Genomic DNA, 19,024 nt, shown 5'->3' on the forward strand with positions numbered 1-19,024 from the left:
CCCCCCCAGCCGTGGGGTGAGGAGGGGCGCTCGGGTTTGTTTTGGAGCTGGCGGGAGGGGAGGAGCAATACCAGCAGGAGCCAGATGTCGAGCTCTTTTGTTTTCAGAAACTGCCTAATAAGCCCTCTGGCTTCCCCCCCCCCAATCCCCAGGTAGAAAGATGCCTTTGTGTATGCTGGAGGCCGGCTGTAAAAGCCAAAGAAGGGAAGGTTTCGAAGGAGTCAGCCGTACGGGACGGCGAGGGCCCTCCGTCCTGGCCGGGAGCTGGGGTGGGCAGTCACTGTGCACAAGGCCTTCTTTCTGTTGGACCTGGAAAATGAGGCTGGTGGTTGTAGCCTCCGTCAGTGTAAATACAACGTCTTCCAGATTTCCTGCTAAGTTGTTTACGTTGCTTCAAACGGAGAAGCAATCTCTTTGGTACGGTTGAAGCACCTAACCTTTCAACTGAGAGTTTTTGAAGGCTTTTTATGGTTAGCTGTGATTCTGATGTTGGGAGTTACAAATGCTGCCTGAGAAGTCTTGTCGTTAATGAGTATTACATTGTGGAATGCTTTCACATATTCATGTTTTGCTTTCGTTTTTTTGGGGGTGGACTTAGGTTTCTTTTGGGATTGTGCTACACTCTGTGAGTTACGATGTCACAACCTCTAAGAAAACGTCGTACCTTGGCATACCTGTTGCAGAGTTTTGTGCAGGTGTACCTGAGTAAATTTCATTAAATTTCGTATAGGTGTCCCCGACAATACATTCTTTTTTTAAAGCTGATTTCAAAAAAATGTGTTCACTGCTTTCTGCTCTGAGAAGATCTGAAGGGTAGGCTATGTTGCTGAATTACCTGTCTAGTTAATAAAGGTGTATGAGAAAAGTTCTGTACTTACTTATAAATTATTTTATTTCACCCTATGTTCTCATGTAGTCCAGAAACCCGAGTTTCCTAAGTAAATTTCCTGACAGTGCTGGTTTGGAGTAACGTTTACTTGAAACTTGGGACTGTTTTGGAGAAGCCTGTGAGCTGGGGGAGCTGAGTGGCTTTTGTAGGTTTCTTTCACACATCAGTACCTCAGTCCTGCTGTGTTCTTGGAACATATTTTCTTGATTGGGGAAGTTGTTGGCTATTTTGATTCCTCGTTATTTTGGCATTGCAGTGCTTTTAAAAGTTGGTTTTATGAGGATAAATTGGTTGACTTGTGTTTTTGTTTTCTTTTTTTACAGCATTGTCACTGATGTTGCAGTTGGTGTGAAGGTAGGATGTACACTTAGCAAATAAGGGGGCAAGATGTTGGTATGAAATGAACTACTTTGAGCATCAGTAATTGCAAATTGTAAGATATTTAACTAGTCATTGTCAGCTGATATTTAGTCAGCAGTATATGCTTTATTAACCAAAATCCCTAGAGGTAAATTGGAGGCTTTACACGAAAGACTTTTCTAGGTACTGAATTGTAAACAGTGATTCTAGATTAATGTAGTGGTGTCAGCTTCTTATTTTAAAGCTTGATTTTGCAGATTTCTTTTCCAACAACACTTTCTCATTGTTGTATGGTGACTGTAAAAGACATGTTTTCTTTCTCTCCCCCCTCCCCCCCCCGCCTTTTTCAAAACCGTTACCGCTGAAGTTCAAAAAGAAGTGACTGTCTGTAATAGGACACAAAAATATAGGAGGTAGAATTTGTTTTTTAGACAGAGAAGTGGGCGTTTGCTTTGCTTTACTTTTTATTTCTCAAGTTTAGTTATGAATTTATCATATTTGTTATAACAAGGAAAGCGCTTCCAAATGGTTTTTAATTTACAATTTATTTCACTTTTGTCTTCAAATCTGTTGCAGGAATTAAATCAGTACTTTGTAGAAGCAGACTGAGAAATAATGAGAATGCAGATACATGGGATAAGGCAACTTTAGGTTATGTTAATGAATGCATGCAAGAAATTCTATTTCAGTGGTAGAAATGTAGAAGTTTTCTAGTGGATACAGTTAAGTCACCACATTTGTCCAGGGACTTTGTAGCTATACTACGTAGTTGCCTTTTCACCTGAAGCTGATCTGCGTTAACTGCTTGGTAAGCCAGGTTTTGTCTAGTAAAGCTCTTTGGCTGAGATTCAGTATTGGTCCTGCTGGATTTGGACTAGTTCTTATATAATACAGCTAGCCTGTAAAAACAGCAGCTACTCTGTCAGACGTACCTGTATTATGTTTCTGAGCAAGCTTGCTTCTAGCAGGATCTGTAAGAAGCCAGTTATACAGGTTCTGGACCCATCCGGCTCCACATGTTCTTGCAGTATTGGAGACAAGCTTAAAATCATTCTCTGAATCAAGAGGGAAGTGTAGTTATTGAAGTATTTCTGTGGGAGCTAATCCCAATCAGAAATACCACCTGGCACGATTGCCTCTCTCTTACCTGGGAGGACAGTGCGCTAACTGATTAAAACTTTAGACGTGTATTTAATAGTTTGGAGAAATATCTAAGGAAGTTCAAGTCTTTTGGAAGTAAACTGCCCCACATGAATACCTTTGGGGCAAAACAATTTGTAAATGGCCCTCATGAGGATGCGATTTCAGGTAGATCATGTATTGCTTGAACCTTAAATTCTGACATTCTCACTTCAGGAGGTGAAGTAAATGGATTCAGTATCCCTTTCATTCTTAACTATGGGTGACTTAAAATCTTACGAGAATATGAGCATTCATCACATATTTTGTAAGTGCGTAGTGCAATTTTGGAACTGTATTTTCAGATACTAGCCAGACAATGAAATAAAGGCACTTGACATAACTGCTTCTTTCTGTTGGTTGTAGAAGTTACATTATGAATATAATGAGGCAAGGCAGGTGTATCAGAGTTAGTGATTAAATTAAATACAAGAAGAGGCACAGAAGTGTCCAAACAGTGTCCAGTGCACTTTGCCTTGTAAAAATGGACTCATTCTCTGGATTTTAAAAGGAAACCATTTGTGCGTGGAAGTAGTGGGAGTAAATAAAATGATGGTTTTCGGAAGAAAACTGTTAAATATGGGAGGAGTAAACTGGATTGTATTCTGGAACCTCTGTAATTATCTCAAGATAATAACAAGAATGGAAAATGGAATTTCTTGCTAAATGGTGCCTGCAGTTCTATAGCATTCTAATGCTAGCTTCAGTCATGTTTTGTGGAAGGCCATGTGAAATGTGTCCTCTATGTTCTGTGGTGACTGATCATCGCTCTCGATGAACTGATGTTTTAGAGCTAAGGAATGCTTTACGTAGAGGTGGTATATAAAGGCCTGGGAGCATGCATCTAGCCTTTTCTTGGCTGTTATCTTTTCTGTGGGGTGCTTTGGGAGTGTGTAGAGAGCAAGTTTTGAGTCCAAGGAGTTGCATCAGCAGTTTTAATGCTCTTTTGACACTGCTTTTGTTGTGACTGTATAGCCATTGGAGGTGAGCAGGGATTTACCTGTGTGAAATCAACTTATCCAGGATGTTTGTTTGACCTGATGCTTTATTGAGATTTTGGACCTACTGTGTATATGCTATCAATTATGCTTGGAGAAAGGGATTGTGACATACAACTAGGATTCTAACATGTCACCCTACTGTTAGGAAAATTTGCTTTATTATCATCAGTCATGTTGATACAACTTTGAAAATTATATTAACTATTGTCTGGTTGGTTTATGTTTTTAAACAGAAAAGTGAATGTGTTAGTTATATTTTTAAACCCGTTTGTAAAAGAGTAATAGTAGAAGTTAACTACTGTAGTCTGGGAATTGTCTTTGAATTAAAAAAAAAGGCTTTTGAGCTTTGGGGACTGCATGTGGGCAAGGCAAGTATAAAGTAAAAGGAATACTTGCTTATAACATTTTATTAACAGTTTTATAGTCTCAGAGTTACCAGTTAATAAAGCTGCTAAATTTGAAGCTATTACTATTTATTTGTGCTCTATGATTTGATTTGATTTAAAACATTTTTGTTCATTGAAAGGCCAAATATTCGATCTCGATTTTATTGATGTGTTGAGTCACCAGAAATTAACACCAAAAGGCGAGGAAAACATAAAACTCAAAATGGAGGTGGAAAAAAAAAGACAAATACTATTTGAAAACTTGGTTTACATAGAGTAAATGTGGGGATTTGTGCAACTCAAAACATGCAGTGGGAGCATGCTTCCCAGCTGAAATGTGGCAGAGGAGCAGTGTGTTTTAATGTCTGAAAGTGTTAGAACATGTCAAAACCTAATAATCTTGTAAGTACATATGAAATAGTTCATACTTGATTTGGTCTGTAGTGTCTTGTTTTACTTACCTAGACTTCGTGGAGGCAAGGAAATGTCACTCTGCACACATTTCACCCCTCATGTTGCAATTTACAAAATAGTACAGAAAGAATGAGCTTTAGCTCTGTCTGATGTTACTTAGTGAGGTCCTGTTGCATATAAGCAGTTTGTGTAAAGTATTTTTGAATAGAGCAGAGCTAAGGATTCCAGTAATTATGTATATTGCATTGTTCATTGATTATTTTTTTAATTTTCATTTTCTTGAAGAAATTCTGTACTTCTTAAATTTCTAGATTTCTTCATGTGTACTTTTAAAAATTGCCATATTATATAAAATGTTTACTTTTTTTTTTAAAAAAAAGATTACTCAGTTATATTACGTGAGGTCCTTAGTCACTAAAAATGAAATGGCCTGCTAGTTAGCTTCTAGTCTCAAACTTCTGATTGCTCACTGGCTATATAGGTTTGAGTATCAGAATCCAATAACTAGTTTGAATTGCTGTCTTGTGTTCTCTTTAGAGTTATGATGCTTTAATCTGGATAGTTAAACTGATTTGGCACTTGGAGTGGTAGAGCCTTTTCAACTGTTAAAGTGAATGTATGAAGTACATAATGTATCTTTTCTCTGGAGTAATTAAAGGACTTTTCGGAGGGGTATAAAATGTGTAAAGAGTATGCATCACACAGGTGCAGGGAATAACTTAGGTGAACTTTTGGTGTGTATTGAAGATGATAGTTCTCTTTTACTGTATTTCAGTGTGTGCCACTTCAGTCTAATGTATCATCTTTCTCCTGGATGGCATGCATAGCTGTGCAGTAAATTGGGCCTGGACAATTAAGTGACTCATTTTGTGTATGTGTTGCACATTTCAGAATGGCTGATGTGTACTTCCACCTGATGGGAGAAAGGAAGCAGTCGGTCCTTCATGGATGCATTATTTGGTACATATCATTTGGGAATTTGACGTTATTGACAGTGCTTTGGGGCTACATGGGCCAAAACCTGATCTTAAGCTGTCAGGTGTGGACAACCTCAGTTACATCTGGGAGGGAAAACTGTCATATTCCTGTAAACGTAGTTTTGTAATGTTTAAAGATGTGGTAATGGCCTTTCTCCCCAAAAGTGAGGGTGTCAGCCTTTGCAGTATGCTTAAGAAAAGAGACAATTCTTGCTGTGTCTTTAGTTGTTTTTGTTAGGGTTGGGTAGAAGATGCTGAGAAGCACTGTCCTAGTACTTTCTAAGTTTTCCAAACAGTATTGTGTCACAAAGTCTCCCTTTTCCCTGGTTGCTGAAATTTAATGGGAGGGATTATAATATTATGAGGGAAGGGCAGTAGCTAAAACCAGAAGAGTGATGAACTAATGGAGAAAAGGGAGAGAGTTCAAACTAGCAGTGTCTGTAAGTACTCTTGAAGCATTTTCCACTTTTTTAAACTGTAGTTCTGAGGGGTAATCTCTTCTCTTACAAAATTATAGAACACTGACCCTTTCTTGTTACTAATAACTGAGAGTTTCTTTGTGGTGGAAACAAATATTGCGGATATATTATGACTTTTTATTTGAACTGTACACTGTGTAATGAAAATATGCGTAGAAAAAAGTCAGTGGGAAATTTTAGCAAGTTTTCAGTAGATAAGTTTAGATTAAATTTAGGAATAAAGAGAATGTATTTAAATAGCTTTTTCCTTTCAGTTTCTTCTTTTTCTGAAATCTATTTTGCCTTCACTGTCATCACTCTAGATAAATAAAAGGCAGGGACTGGTAGGATAAAAAACTGACTTATTCATGACAAATGCCACGTGATGGTCTGTTTTATTGTATTTAAAATATTAGAATGATAGTTTTGATCTATCTTTGCGTGTCTAATATAATTGTTAGTAGATTAGAGTCTTCTCAGGGCAGTGATATCAGAAAAACGGTTTGTTTGTGAATTGGAGGAACTGTTTTAATTTTATGTTAGCTAGGATAATGTTCTTAAGTCAACTTTTGTATTGAATAATACTTAGTCGTAGCAACAGTAGGTAGCAAAAAATGTGGAGAACATTCTATCAGCAAAGTAAGAATTAAGTGTGACCATTTTCAGAAGTTGGGAACTGGCATCTGGATTTGTCTTTTCAGCAGTGGTATGGGGAACGTGACCTTGGTGACAAAAAATAACTTCTTATAATGAAAGACATCTGCTCTGTTTTTAACAGTAACCTCTGTAAATTGACCCTGACTTTCATATTTATTCCCAGAACAGTCTACTCCAATTCTTTTTTCTTTGTAACTTTGGGTTTTTTACCTTAATGCTCATTCTGCCACTGGAAAAATGAAAGCTGAAAATGGAGAGAAGGAAAAAATGCTGAAAATTAGTTTGTGCTCTGTAGCAAGTAGGCATCAATGTAAGGAAGTCTTAATACACTTATTTGATACGTTTTTATGTCTGTCAGTAATTGGAAATCACCTATTTTTCATTGTAACAGAACACTTACATTTGCATTTAATTGAGTGGATTGTAGGAAAACAAATGTGATCACCTGTACCATCTGAAAAATATGAACCAATACCAGCATGACAATACCTTACCCATTTCTTAGAGCTTTGGGCCATGTTTTCACAAGCAAATCAAGCTGCATTCCATTTTTCTGTGTCACTGTAATACTTGTGCAGCAAATGTTTGGGTAGCCACTTCACAAACCTCTCTTGGGAACTTAACTAGGATAAAGCTAAGCTGACACAATAGTGAGTTACATCTTTTTAGTCATATTTGTACCAAAGCGTGTGGTTGCATAAATGCTTGTAGCAATACAGAATTGAGGAGGACAGAATAGGAACAAGTAGCTGGGGCCTGGGTGAAGGTAGGACTGTTGCTTTTGATCGTAGATGTTTTAAATGAGGTTGTGGTTTCATAAGGTGTTAATGGGACACTGACGTTTGATTTAGGGGCTTGGGATTTTTTTATAGCTGCAAGTACCTACAGCTGTTTTTAGCTTTTCATAAAATCGGTCTTTCTATGAATGTGTAACGTGGGTATTGAGTTACAGACAAAATAGCAGTAATGCTTTTAATTTATTATTGTGAAATAACAGGGAATCAAGTAGAAAATACCTTCCTCATGGATCTTTTTTTAAGATGTAGAAACTGCTGCTGAAGGACCAAATCTGTACATCTAGGAAACATCATTCTCTAACTAGAAAGCTAAGAACACATCCAGGTGGTAGCTCTAGTGAGTTGTTCTCACCTGTTCAAATTTACTGCCAGTTATGTACAGCTGCTTTAGAGTAACACTTTCTTTCCTGGTAAAAGTGGAATAGAAAGTCTGAAATGCTGGAATAATCTGGTCGGTGTACTTCCTCCTGGACGTTTGAGGCATCGACTGAAATTGGACTAGACTCTTCCCTGCAGTCTTTCATTACAACTGGAAGTTTGAAGGTTTCCAGATGAGGCTGGGTGGCAGGGTTCAAGTTGGAGATTTGGTTCTTGGCTCTTCAGCTTTCTGGTTTAATAGTCCATCTCGGTCTTTATATGCTTTGAGAAATCTGGCTCTTTTCCACATTGTATTTTGAAAACCTGAAGGCTTTTCAGAGGAATTGAGACTTGTCTCCTTTCAGTCTTAAAGACTCTTCATATTCCCTTGATTCCTCGCTCTCAATTTCTACAGACTTTGTCTTTTCATAGATTAGGTACATGGCATATACCATGCATACGGTTGCAAGAAAAAAGAATAAAAGCTTAATTTTCTCCTAGATCCTTCCTTACTGAAAAAATATGAATGTTAAAATGGTGAAGTTAGTTGTTAGATATATAAACAATATATGGTTGGCTGAGAATGACATGATAAAGAATTCAAGGGGGGGGGGGGGAAGGGAATGCAGAGAGTAAGTATGAAAAGGTGGTCATATTGTATCCTGTCAACTTCATGTTGAATTTAAAAGCAAGTGATGTGAGTTATTAAGCAGCCATGGAGTTCATGGCCTTATGTGATAAGATTTCATGCTAATACAGTTGAATTGTGTAGTTTTAAAAAAACCACCACAACAGAACAACAACTAGCTGTACTCCTTTTATGTAAGGTTCTGATGAAGTGATAACAAGCTTATAGTTTAAATTGTATGCTTTATAAAATACCTGTGAACCTACATGGAATTTCTTCTGGATTGTGTATTTGGACTTGGCTTGTCCTGTCCTGAAGAAGTCTTCTGTGATCCTGTACATATGAGAGCAGGAACAGTCTATTTATTAGGTAATGTGGATTCTGCATTTTGACACTAGTGCTTATAGTCAGCATAAGGCAGGTCAAGTATTTCTTCTTCACTGAAGAGTATGTGAGGGTGTATTTATGCAGTGTTTCATTAAAAATGTATCCTGTTAACAATGAAGCATTCATGTAAACTGAACAAAGTTTATAAATGTGTTTGGGGGTTGAAAGTGTGTTGTCTTATTTCCAACATCCAGTCCCCAAAGTTAATTCAGACTTTGAATGGTGAAGCAGTGTGTTTACAAGTGTGTATCTGTTAGAGGGGAATGTTTACTGTCTGGGTTGGAATTCTCATATGCTTTTATTCCTCTCCCATACTGTCAGGTTTCTGGCTTTTTCTTTAAATTGTTCCCAGATGTTGTTAGAAATGAAGTGTTTTACAATGCTGTTAGATTTCTTTAAATCATGAGATCTGTCTCCTGGCTTGTCATACCCCTTGGGAAATTCTTGCCTGTAGGCTGAGAATGACTGTGGTAAATGTGCAGTGCAGCTAAAGTTCTCCTTTTCTCTTTCATCTGGGAGAGGAGGGGGGAGAGAGGGAAGTGGTGAGGGCAAAAGCATTCTGTTCTTGAGAGAGGTTTGTAATACCAGCAAATTTGAGTACCACAAATGAGATGATTTATCAGAAAATGTATTTTTCAATATCTTTGAGCTTATTCTTTATCTTTTCTAGTGGGAATTTAAGAAATTATTTTAGATGATGCTGTTGACTTTTTAACAAAGTGCAGTTTTGTCATTTGTTTACTGTTTCTAGTAGTATTGGGTTTAGTGTTCTTGTAGTAGTGTAGTGCATCTACACATGCTTCTAATAAGCCTTCTGTAGTACACTCAGTTTGTTATGTTACATTCAGCCATAACTTCCGATTGGAGTCTCCATAGCCCTGAATTACTGGGAAAAGCGCTGATAATAGTTCTTTTTCATAAACAGTTGTCAAAAAGTACTTTGCTTGAAAGACTAAACCTCTTCGGTAACTCTCAAGCTGAAGTTGTTACTCTTTGGGGGTTTTTTTTTCCTCGGATGTAATAAAATCTTGGGAGTGTTTGACACGTTTGAAGCCCTATTGGGATTGTGGGAAAAATAGTTGGCAAAGACTTCTAAATGGTATATTTTTTTGTTAGCCTGGAAGGATAGTATGACTGTAATGACTTCCTGAAATTACATAGCTACTTAATATAACCTGTGATAGCATGAAGCTTTATAGTAGTTAAGGGGGGGAATCTGAAATCCTGCTACATAAATCCAGTTTGTGTAAGGAGGGATTCTGAGTTAGCTACGACCATTAAAGCAAGGAGCTAGGAGATTAATTTGCTAAGCTAGGGGCTTTTTCTTTCTCTTCTCTGTAATTGATTTTGTAAATTGTAGAAGAGACAGTATATACAATAACTGCACTCACAGAAATTACTGAAATATTGAAGTGGTATCTTCAATTTACACTATATGAAATAATTTTTGTATATACAATTTTTTATTTTCTCTGAAATATGTATTCAAAGTCTGAGTTGGTACATTTTTCATCTTTTTCTGAATATAATCCTATATGTCAGTTTTGCATAATTCTATTGGTTGAATAAACTGTACGTTAATATGCTGTTTTCACACCACATATGGAAATGCTGTCATGGGGGCAAGGGTGTGATAACGTGGCCTTCATTGAAAGGACAGTGTTGACTCTGCAGCAAATTTAAGGTTCTCTCACTGTAAGACGTTAGTTTGGCAATTCCCTTGGTTTTGGTTTTTTTTTGTGTAATAGTATTTTGGCAGATGCTGGTTTCATGAAGAAATGTTCAAGATATCTCTGATCTGAATAGTTAGTGGTTTAGCTTTTATGGAATATTAATATAGATTAATGTTCTTCTTGACATTGGTAGGAATAGAAATATGGCACTGAAAACGTGCTGTTGAGGACTAGCTGTCAGAAGATGACCTATTAATAGTATAATAGCTATTTGTACTTATTTTGTCCTTTATGATCTCCTTCCCTCATGCTAAAATGGATATTCAGTCTCTACGATGTTACTATTGTAGGAACTTTCCTTTACAGTCTATGACAGAATAAAATAATTGTGGTATGTTTTGTTCATTTGTTAATTTTAACTCAGATTTGGAAATTTCTGTGATCTGTCTATGATCTTCATTCTTGTTATACAATCTCAAATTTGCTTTGTTTCTTTGGAACACAGCAGTGTGCACAGATGGGCAAAAGAGTTAAGTGAACATTGCTCTTGGATTTTCCATTCTTTGTTGACTGATTAGCTATGTTCTTCAAAGATCTGAGTTTAGTTTCCTTATCGCTGAAACACTTGATAGAGATTACCTAAACTTGTTTAAAGGTTTCTTTGCTTTGCATGATTTGGCTAGCAGAACTGGTGTGCTTGAGAATAAGACTAGCAAATGTTCAAGATGCTTGGGAAATAGATTATAATTCCGAAATTTGTGTGTGAGGTAGTAGAGTGATGAAGGGCTTTCCCCTTGGAGCAAGATGGCAGTCCTTTTTGGCCTCGCACCCTCTAAAAGAAGATGCACATAAAAACAAAGCCAAACACCCCAACCCACAAATTGAATAAAGTCTTATCTCTGCTGAATGAATGTAAGTAAAAAAAGTATTTTTGCCCTTGCGGTAATTCAGGAGGTGCTTGTGTCACATAGTAGTGCTGGTCTATGTAAGAGTGTGCATTGGCTTACTTGAAATGCTTATATTAAGTTGCTTTACTAGACAACTGTCATCTTAAGGTAATAATTTTGAAGTAAATGACAATTACCAGGCAGTTACTGCTTTTGATTTTGTAATTTATCTGCTCTGTGTCCAAGTACATCATGTGTTTTTTGCTGCATAGCTGGTTTTAAAGTTACATACTGAATGAAGTGCAGAGGTGTCTAGGCTGCATAAGAACCAATAAGGAAAAATAACCATGTATATCTAATAAGGTGATTACTCACATGGTAAAAGATATCTTTGTCTTTTACCAAAAGCTTGGCAAGTATGTATGGGAGTGAGTTAGCAGGGATTTGCTATACGTTTGTGTGTGATTTCACGGTGAACTGGAAGAACATTCCACATACGAACCTGTACATCTGTGAATCAGACTTGTGAACTCTGATTGATGAGAATAAAACAAATTTTACAGATCTTGTGATACTTGCCGGTATAAGGAATTCAAATTTACTTGTTCTTCTGAAGCAAAACTGTTAAAACTTTCTGAAGTGTATTAACAAAATCTTGTGATTGACTCTGAATGCATTCATGAAAGGCAAAATTACATGTTTCAAAATGAAGAGAAAATTCAACTGTTCATGAAGCACAAATACAGTAACTGAATATCCACTCAGTTGAGTAATCTGTGCTCCGTTTGGATTTTTCTGATGTGGATTAAGAAATTAACAGTTTTCTGAAAGCCTGATTTACTAGGAACCAGAAGTTTATGTAATCACTCTTACATTCTGCCAGTCAGCAGCTGCTGATGTAAGTAACTTTTTGAAGCTGAAGACAACTCAAATTTGAGATATTTCAGAATTGTAAAGTTTCCGCAGGTTTTGGGAGAAGCGTTCATTTGGTACTAGGGATGCTTCAGCTGTTTATGTAGTAACTGCTGTACTGTTGCAACTTAATGCCTGGCATATTAAGGAAAACAAAAATTGCTGCTGAATTATCTTCATATGCCTGACCATGAACTGATTCAGTCTCTACTGCCGCTTGTGCCTATTCAGTTGAGCTGTCCAGGCTACAGACAAGGGCTTCCAAGCAAGGCCAGGTGGATAGCTGCGAGCAGAAATAACTGCGGTTATCACTGAGTGAGCTAAGACTGCCAGTAGTAACCTTGAACTTTGCCATGTTTTACCCATGCAAATATTGTGTTAGAAAAATAGAACATTAAAGAGAAAGACGAAGTGTTTATATTCCAACTTATACTGAGTGTCTGGGTTAGTGTATTGTATTTACAGTAGAAAGCAACCTAGTTTGACTAACAGAGAGTTTCCACAACTTCTCTGGCTTGTTTCTCAGTTTTGTCTGGTTAAATTTTTCTTTAGTTATATATGGTTAGAGATCTGTTGTTACATTGAAAAGGACAAGATAGGGGCCTTCTCGTGGTCCTACTTGATCTTGGTATTAGGTGTTACTCAGTCTTAAAGGAAACGTGTTGTTGATTTGATAGGCGCAGCGTTGATTGCTATGTACCCTTAAGAGTTTAGAGTATTCAATAAACTGTATAAAGATTCTTCAGACCTGGTGTTGAAAACTAGATAAACTTTAATGGCTCTATGTGTGCACATATATAATATTTTTTAAGAGCTTCTGGATTTCAGGTGTGGATTAAACAAACTTTAACATACTCTTCTGTGTGTGGATACACTCACAGTGCACTGTGATAAAATGGTAAAGATTTGATTTCATGCATCTTGCGACTGTGCTGCCTAGAAAGGTGATATCCTCAGGTTATTTTAGTATGCAATGTTGAGATGCCCTGTGAAACATATTCACTAACTGTTCTTGAGATTCTATTGTAGTGTCCACAACAGAATTAAAAACGTTTATTTTTATAAAGATGGGTAGTAACTGTTTTCTTTCCTCATTTCCATTTTAGCAGTGGCCTGGATTAGTGTTAAGGGTGCAGGTGAAATACTTTTGAAGTGGGGAAAAGAACCAATAAGAAATTAAAGATAATCTTCAAAAGATGTCAGGTTTTATTCCCTGTTAAAATTTTTTTAATGAAAGATCACCTTAATATTTTGGAAGCTTTTTGAGAGATGAAGACTTGAGGGATGGAGGGGGTTGGGTGGTAAAAGAAAAAAACCTGTGTGAAAAGAAGCAAAAGCCTCTTCAGCTATGTCAAATGCTCGTCTTGAAAATAATTTGAGAGGAAAAGATATCTTGTACGTTTTCAGTAATAAACCCTCCTCTGATTTTTTGAAACCCACTTTGAGTAATTTTCAAAAAGACCATTTAATTGATAGTTGTCATGTTTTAAGAATTACAATGAAGGTGTAATTCCCTCCCCTAAAGTCTGTTTTGCAGGACAAATGGATGTCCCCAAAATGAAAATTGATCATTTCCTATGACGACAAGTCTGCTTCTTTAAAATAGGGGTGTTAGAATTGAGCTAAACTTCATATTTCTATTTGTGTAGATTTCCCTTGTAGTTTCTGCTAGATATAAGAATTTAATATATATGTATATTAAAATAGTAAGTTAACTTAACTGTTATTGAAATAGACTAAATATATTATAATAACATTTTAATTTTAAATGCTGGACAAAATTATTGTTCAGCAGTTCTCATTGTGTCTGGAGGTGGCTACGTTTCAGTGGTGGGTAAAACAACTATGCTTAAGCTGCTCTCATTTCAAAGATTGCCATGTAAATATACTGCTTTACTTAAATTTCAAGTGGTTGCACTTATCTGAAAAAAGGAAGTCTGCCAAATCTGAATAGGTTTGGTTATGCTTGCTTAAGTTTTTCTAAAGGTTTTCCCTGTCAAAATGACATTTTTAATATCATCTTTAAAAATCACAAAATAGAGGAAAAAAAATCTCTTACTGTCTCTTTCTTTTTAGAGAGGATCTGACGAACTTCTTTCAGGCAGTGTACTCAATAGCCCGAACTCTAACATGAGCAGCATGGTAGTTACTGGTAAGTGATGCCCTTTCAAAGGAGAAATCTATCATTTATACTTGGACTCATTTCCTGTTTACAAGGGGACAACACTGAAACAAGAATCCGCTGTGCTATAGAGGGATAAACTGTTGGCATGCATTAGACTGTAGTGATCTTGTATATACTCACAAACCTTGGGTATCTGAGAAGAATAATCCCATAAAACAAAAGGCAGCTTTCAGATGTTTGTACACTAAGTTGTTGGTGGGTGACGGGATGAAAGATTACACTTGTCTTGTACTGCTGCCTTCAAAGTAAGGAATCACAATTAGCAAGCAAAGGTAAACAGCTTAACAACTCCGGTATGAATGACATCAGCTTTTTCCACACATAGACATCTGTAAGTCTGGGCGTTACAGGGAAGAACACTGCCATTTTCATAATATGGTATGGTTTCAGGAAAACGGAGTTTTGTCCTGTTCTGGTTTAGACTGCTAAAGCAGGAGGTGTCACTTTGCTACTTCAGTCTGAGACTGCGGTGGTAGAATCTCAGAATGTCAGTGCAAAGTGAGTGTGGTTCTTCTTCAGTCAAATTTCTGGTGGTGCTGGATAGAAAGGCTTTTCGTGAATTGGCACCTACTAAAATGACTTCTATTGCAGTTAATGCTTCTGTATTTTGAACGTGCATTGAGTTCCCTTGAAGAGCTCACTTCAAAGGTCTTGCTTTTTCTCTTCCCTGCCCTCCCTCCATGCATTTTCTTCTTTCCTCAGAGATGTGGAGGAATTGGTTCATGGCATGAGTGTTGCTGGGCTTTCCAAATAGTTGCCTGGTTCACTGCTTGAATGTGCCTGATCAATTTTCCCATATTTATGTGCTGAGCAGTAGAGTCACTGATATTAGTAGCAGACTCTCCTTTTAATCTCGTAGTAAAAGACTGGGATTCAGGGTGCAATTTCATGTTACATTTAGGGAGCTGTGGTGGCAGCTGTTGCCAGAATGTGCTTTCCCTTCCTACATCCTTAGCACAAGCAGAAAAAAACCCAAACTCCACATGTTTTTGCTTCACTGTCTGTGTTGGAGTGCTAATCCAGCATTAAACTGTACTGCCAAAAAGTGAAGTTTTTCCCTTGGAGCAGCTTACTGATCAATCATGTGGCTGCACAATTACAGTTGTGGGGTGGAGGAGTGTGGTGGCAGAAGACAGGAGAACCACTTTCATTGGGACTTCTGTAACCAACAGTGAGGACATGATAGTTCTTTGGAATAGATCAAAAATGCAGTGCAGTGCATTCATAGCCATTTTAGAACCCCAGAACATTTATCTTCCCTGCTTTCCTTCTGGTTCTGAAAGAGGTCTTTCTTCTTGTTTTCTTTCTTATTTGCTTGGTGTCCTCTGCGGTCCTGGATATTAGTGCTTCCACAGTTTGCTTTAGTTAAATGGAAAACTCGAATGAAAAGGAGCTTGGGGGTGTGTGTGAGGTTTGGATTTGGGCAGTAGGAGGCGGGGAGGGAGAGCACTTGTGCCAGGACAAAGTCCTGAATGTTACCAAATTTTCCATATATTTTCAGAGAAACTTTTAGTTCAGGAAAACTAAATGCAAGTTAATTTGTTAAAGGAAAAAGAAAAACTAAAGGGAAAAAAAATGTAATAAGAATTATTATAATTTTGAGTTTTCAGAAGAAATAATAAAGAAGCTTGGCTAAGAAGCCTCAAACTTAAAATAGAATTTTTTTTCTTCTCAAAAAGTTCTTAAAATGAAAGAGTGCTTTGGTTCCGTTATGTGGACTTGGGAGTTTGATGTATTGAACAAATATAGATTCTTCTTCCTCCCCACCTTGTTTTTGTTTCCCCTCTTTTTAAGTTGATTTAGGGTCGTTCTTTTTTTTTTTTTTTTTTTTTGCTACCAAAGAACAAGCACTTGAGAGATTTTTAAAATTCATTGATTCTACATTTTATACAAGTAAGACCTCTTGACGTTTCTCTAGCCATCCAGAACTGTAAACGAGTTTTCAGAAATGGTCTCATTAACAAACAACAGTGGTCTAAGTAGTGGCCTGGTTCCTGTAGTGTCAGTTGCCTGTTATAAAAGTTTACATATTAATTGTGTAATATATATGGGAGTTCAGTGGAAAAATAATCCCAAACAAACAAAAAACTCCAAGCTGAATGCAGTATTATAATTCAAGTCATTTTCTGTAGAGGTCAGTGGAAAGGAGGCTAGTTTTGTTTGGGGTTTTTTTTTGTTTTTAAGCAGTTTCTGGGGATTGTGTTCAAATTTCTCTTCTGCCTGCCTGCCTTTGTTAAATAGCATAAAACCTACTGTAGAGTAGGCTAAATCCACAATTCACTGTTCTTTCCGAATATATCCTCCCATAGCTTTCTTGTTTATCATGAGTCTGGAAGTACTTATTCCAGACTTGCACAGTTTACAAGTTCAGATTGTAGACTCAGAAGTAATTAGATCTGAAATGGAAACCCATGTAAATTTCTCTGTACCCATCTGAAGCCAAATAAATTTGAGTATTCTTTTATGTCCAAATTAATGCCTGCCTTTTGCTTCAGTTCTGTTGTTACTTTTCTCTTTAGAAGAATTTAAAACTTTTGTGAACACAGTTTGGGTTTGTTTTTTGTTTTTTTTTTTTTGCTGTAGCCAAGACATGATAGTGATGAATCTTCAGATTTTCTAGGGCTTAAGAGAATCTGTTGTTATTGATTAAGTCCTTTGTAAAGGAGACATGTTGTAGCAATTGGCCTACTCTGTAACACTTAAAACTAATACTTGTTCTTGCCCTTTCATTCTTGAATTTAGAAGTGTCATGATCTTATAAGACCTGGTCTTTGTTTTCTGGAGTCCATAGAAACCTATTCTGGTTTTGATCTTGGTATTTTCAACATTTGTTGCTATGATATTTTTCCAAACAAATGCATAGATAAACAGAAGAAAAAGACAGTTTGTCTTTGTAAGACTCTGGGCCTTATTGGCAGAAGTATACACAACCAAAAAAACCAGTCAGTAATAGTGCCTAAACTTAGAGCAAAAACTTGTGACTCACAGCCCTATTTCTTCTTAAATCTCTGCTATAGAAATACTAGCCTAAACCAAATTGCCGAAGTTGACAAATGACCTTTTCAAAGAAATGGGTGGTTTTGGTAGAACTGGGGGCTGTATCTTTAGAGGTAAGACTGAAGATGAGATTTTTATTTTTTTTTTTTTAAATGATCATCCTATCCTTTTATCATGGTAACAGTTCTGTTAGGGTTTTTTTTTTTGTATTCAGCTGCCATTCAGTTAGAATACTGTAGTATTTGAATGCTTTTATGAATATTCTTGCTCTAATTCTCTTTCTTAGTCAGAGAAAGGCATGAAAGGTGCATGCTTTCTCTGACCTACAGGTAGTCTTTAATATAAATACCTCCCTACTTTTTGTGAAAGAAACTTGCAAAACTGTTGGACAGACATTTGGTTTTATTGATTATTTGAACCACTGGCAATTTGATAACCAGTATGGAATTAAAGAAACTGCTAGCATGTTGGACTGTTGTCCAAAGGACATTGCTCAAAATACAAGGCCTGAGCCTTGAATGTTTTCTAAACAGCTTTGTCATCAGTATCCATCTTCAAGACTGTATAAATGAAAGGAAATTGACAGTATGTTATGTTAGTGTTTATTACAAGTCAGGTTACTATCTTAAGTACTTTGTGTCTTTAGTTCATTCATTTAAAGGAAATGATTGAGGATGACTTCGACGTGAGATATTTTACCACTTAATTCTGAACCCTTCTATCTCCTGCTTTGGACATTGTTTGGTTACTGTCCTTATTGTTGTGGAATTTCATTTCAATTAAGCACTTCTATTTAAATATAAGAAGATTTTTTTCCCCTGAATTAGTTTGAGCAGCATGGCCGAACATCATTCTGTAAGCACTGAGGAAAGAATCCCATCTACTACATCAGAATTTCTTGCAAAGGAAGACAGCTTGTAAGGTTCTAGGTCAGCAAATATCTGAGCTTTTCTAAGAAGTTCTCTGTTTAGATGTTTACGTTTCTGAGTTTTTTGGTACCTGCTGCCATTGATATGTTGAAATTGTATTGTCAGAACCACAGGCCTTGCGCTACAGCTTGAACTACTACTGGAGTTTTCCTTTAGCTTTTCTGAAAATATTGTCAAAGTCCGTTCTTATTTTCTATCATAGCCTTGCTTGGTTCCAATCTCTTTGGAGAGCATAACCCTCTCAAAGAACCATGAATTCATTTTTTTTCCTGTTGATGCACAGCAGACAATGACTAGAAAGGCAGTTTAGGTAAACTAAAATACGGTTTGGTAACAGGGTTTCTGAGAAACCAGACCTGAAGCCAGGATATGTAAAAAATATTTTTGACCCCGGATGCTTTTAAAGACAGTAGTTATGCACATTGTAAATAAATAACTTTTTTTTGCTGTATGTTCAGTAAATATGCAACTGCAGTTGCTGATTCTGTAGCTTTTAAATCTAAGAAAAAAAGTCCCCTTAAGAACTAGAAAAGGCATTTCCTCAGTGATGGATTACTTTTATGGCAACCTTCTTGTGAGGCTTTTTTCTTTTCAGGTGGAGGACTGCTTAATGGAAGTTTTAGGAACAGTTATACGTATGAAGATTCTCATGCCATGAACTGTATTGCTGAAATCCACACAAAGAATATTTAAAATTTTTAAGGACTTTAGATAAAAAGTGAAAGATGTTGGTGAAAGTTTATGAAAATTGGCTTATCAAAGACAAGGGATTTAAGCAGAAGAATTGGCAGGTTTTTTATATAGCTGCAAGCAGTTTCATTGTTCACACTTGTGTGTTTAAGTTCAATCAGTAAAAACATTTCAAAAATAATTTTGCAACTGAGCTCACCAAACTCCTGGAGCTTTAAACGATGCTATTAATCTTGATCTTGTTTTTACTTCATTAGCAGG

At 36.7% G+C, this 19,024-nt stretch overlaps 1 protein-coding gene across 3 annotated transcripts in view; it reads left to right on the forward strand.

Moving 5' to 3' along the window:
- The first annotated feature begins 1,214 nt into the window (after positions 1-1,214).
- The window catches only part of PTBP2 (polypyrimidine tract binding protein 2), a 52,229-nt gene continuing 34,419 nt past the window's right edge, over positions 1,215-19,024 (forward strand). For 2 of the 3 annotated variants that reach the window (XM_009884755.1, XM_009884758.1), the window contains exons 1-2: positions 1,215-1,243; positions 14,039-14,114. In XM_009884755.1, coding sequence (XP_009883057.1) covers positions 14,093-14,114 — 22 coding nt within the window. In that variant the 5' untranslated portion in view covers positions 1,215-1,243; positions 14,039-14,092. The remainder of the gene's footprint in view (positions 1,244-14,038; positions 14,115-19,024) is intronic. The other variant, XM_009884756.1, reaches the window with a different exon arrangement.

The sequence above is a fragment of the Charadrius vociferus genome, unplaced genomic scaffold, assembly GCF_000708025.1.
Source record: "Charadrius vociferus isolate BGI_N301 unplaced genomic scaffold, ASM70802v2 scaffold163, whole genome shotgun sequence".
NCBI classification, from domain to species: domain Eukaryota; kingdom Metazoa; phylum Chordata; class Aves; order Charadriiformes; family Charadriidae; genus Charadrius; species Charadrius vociferus.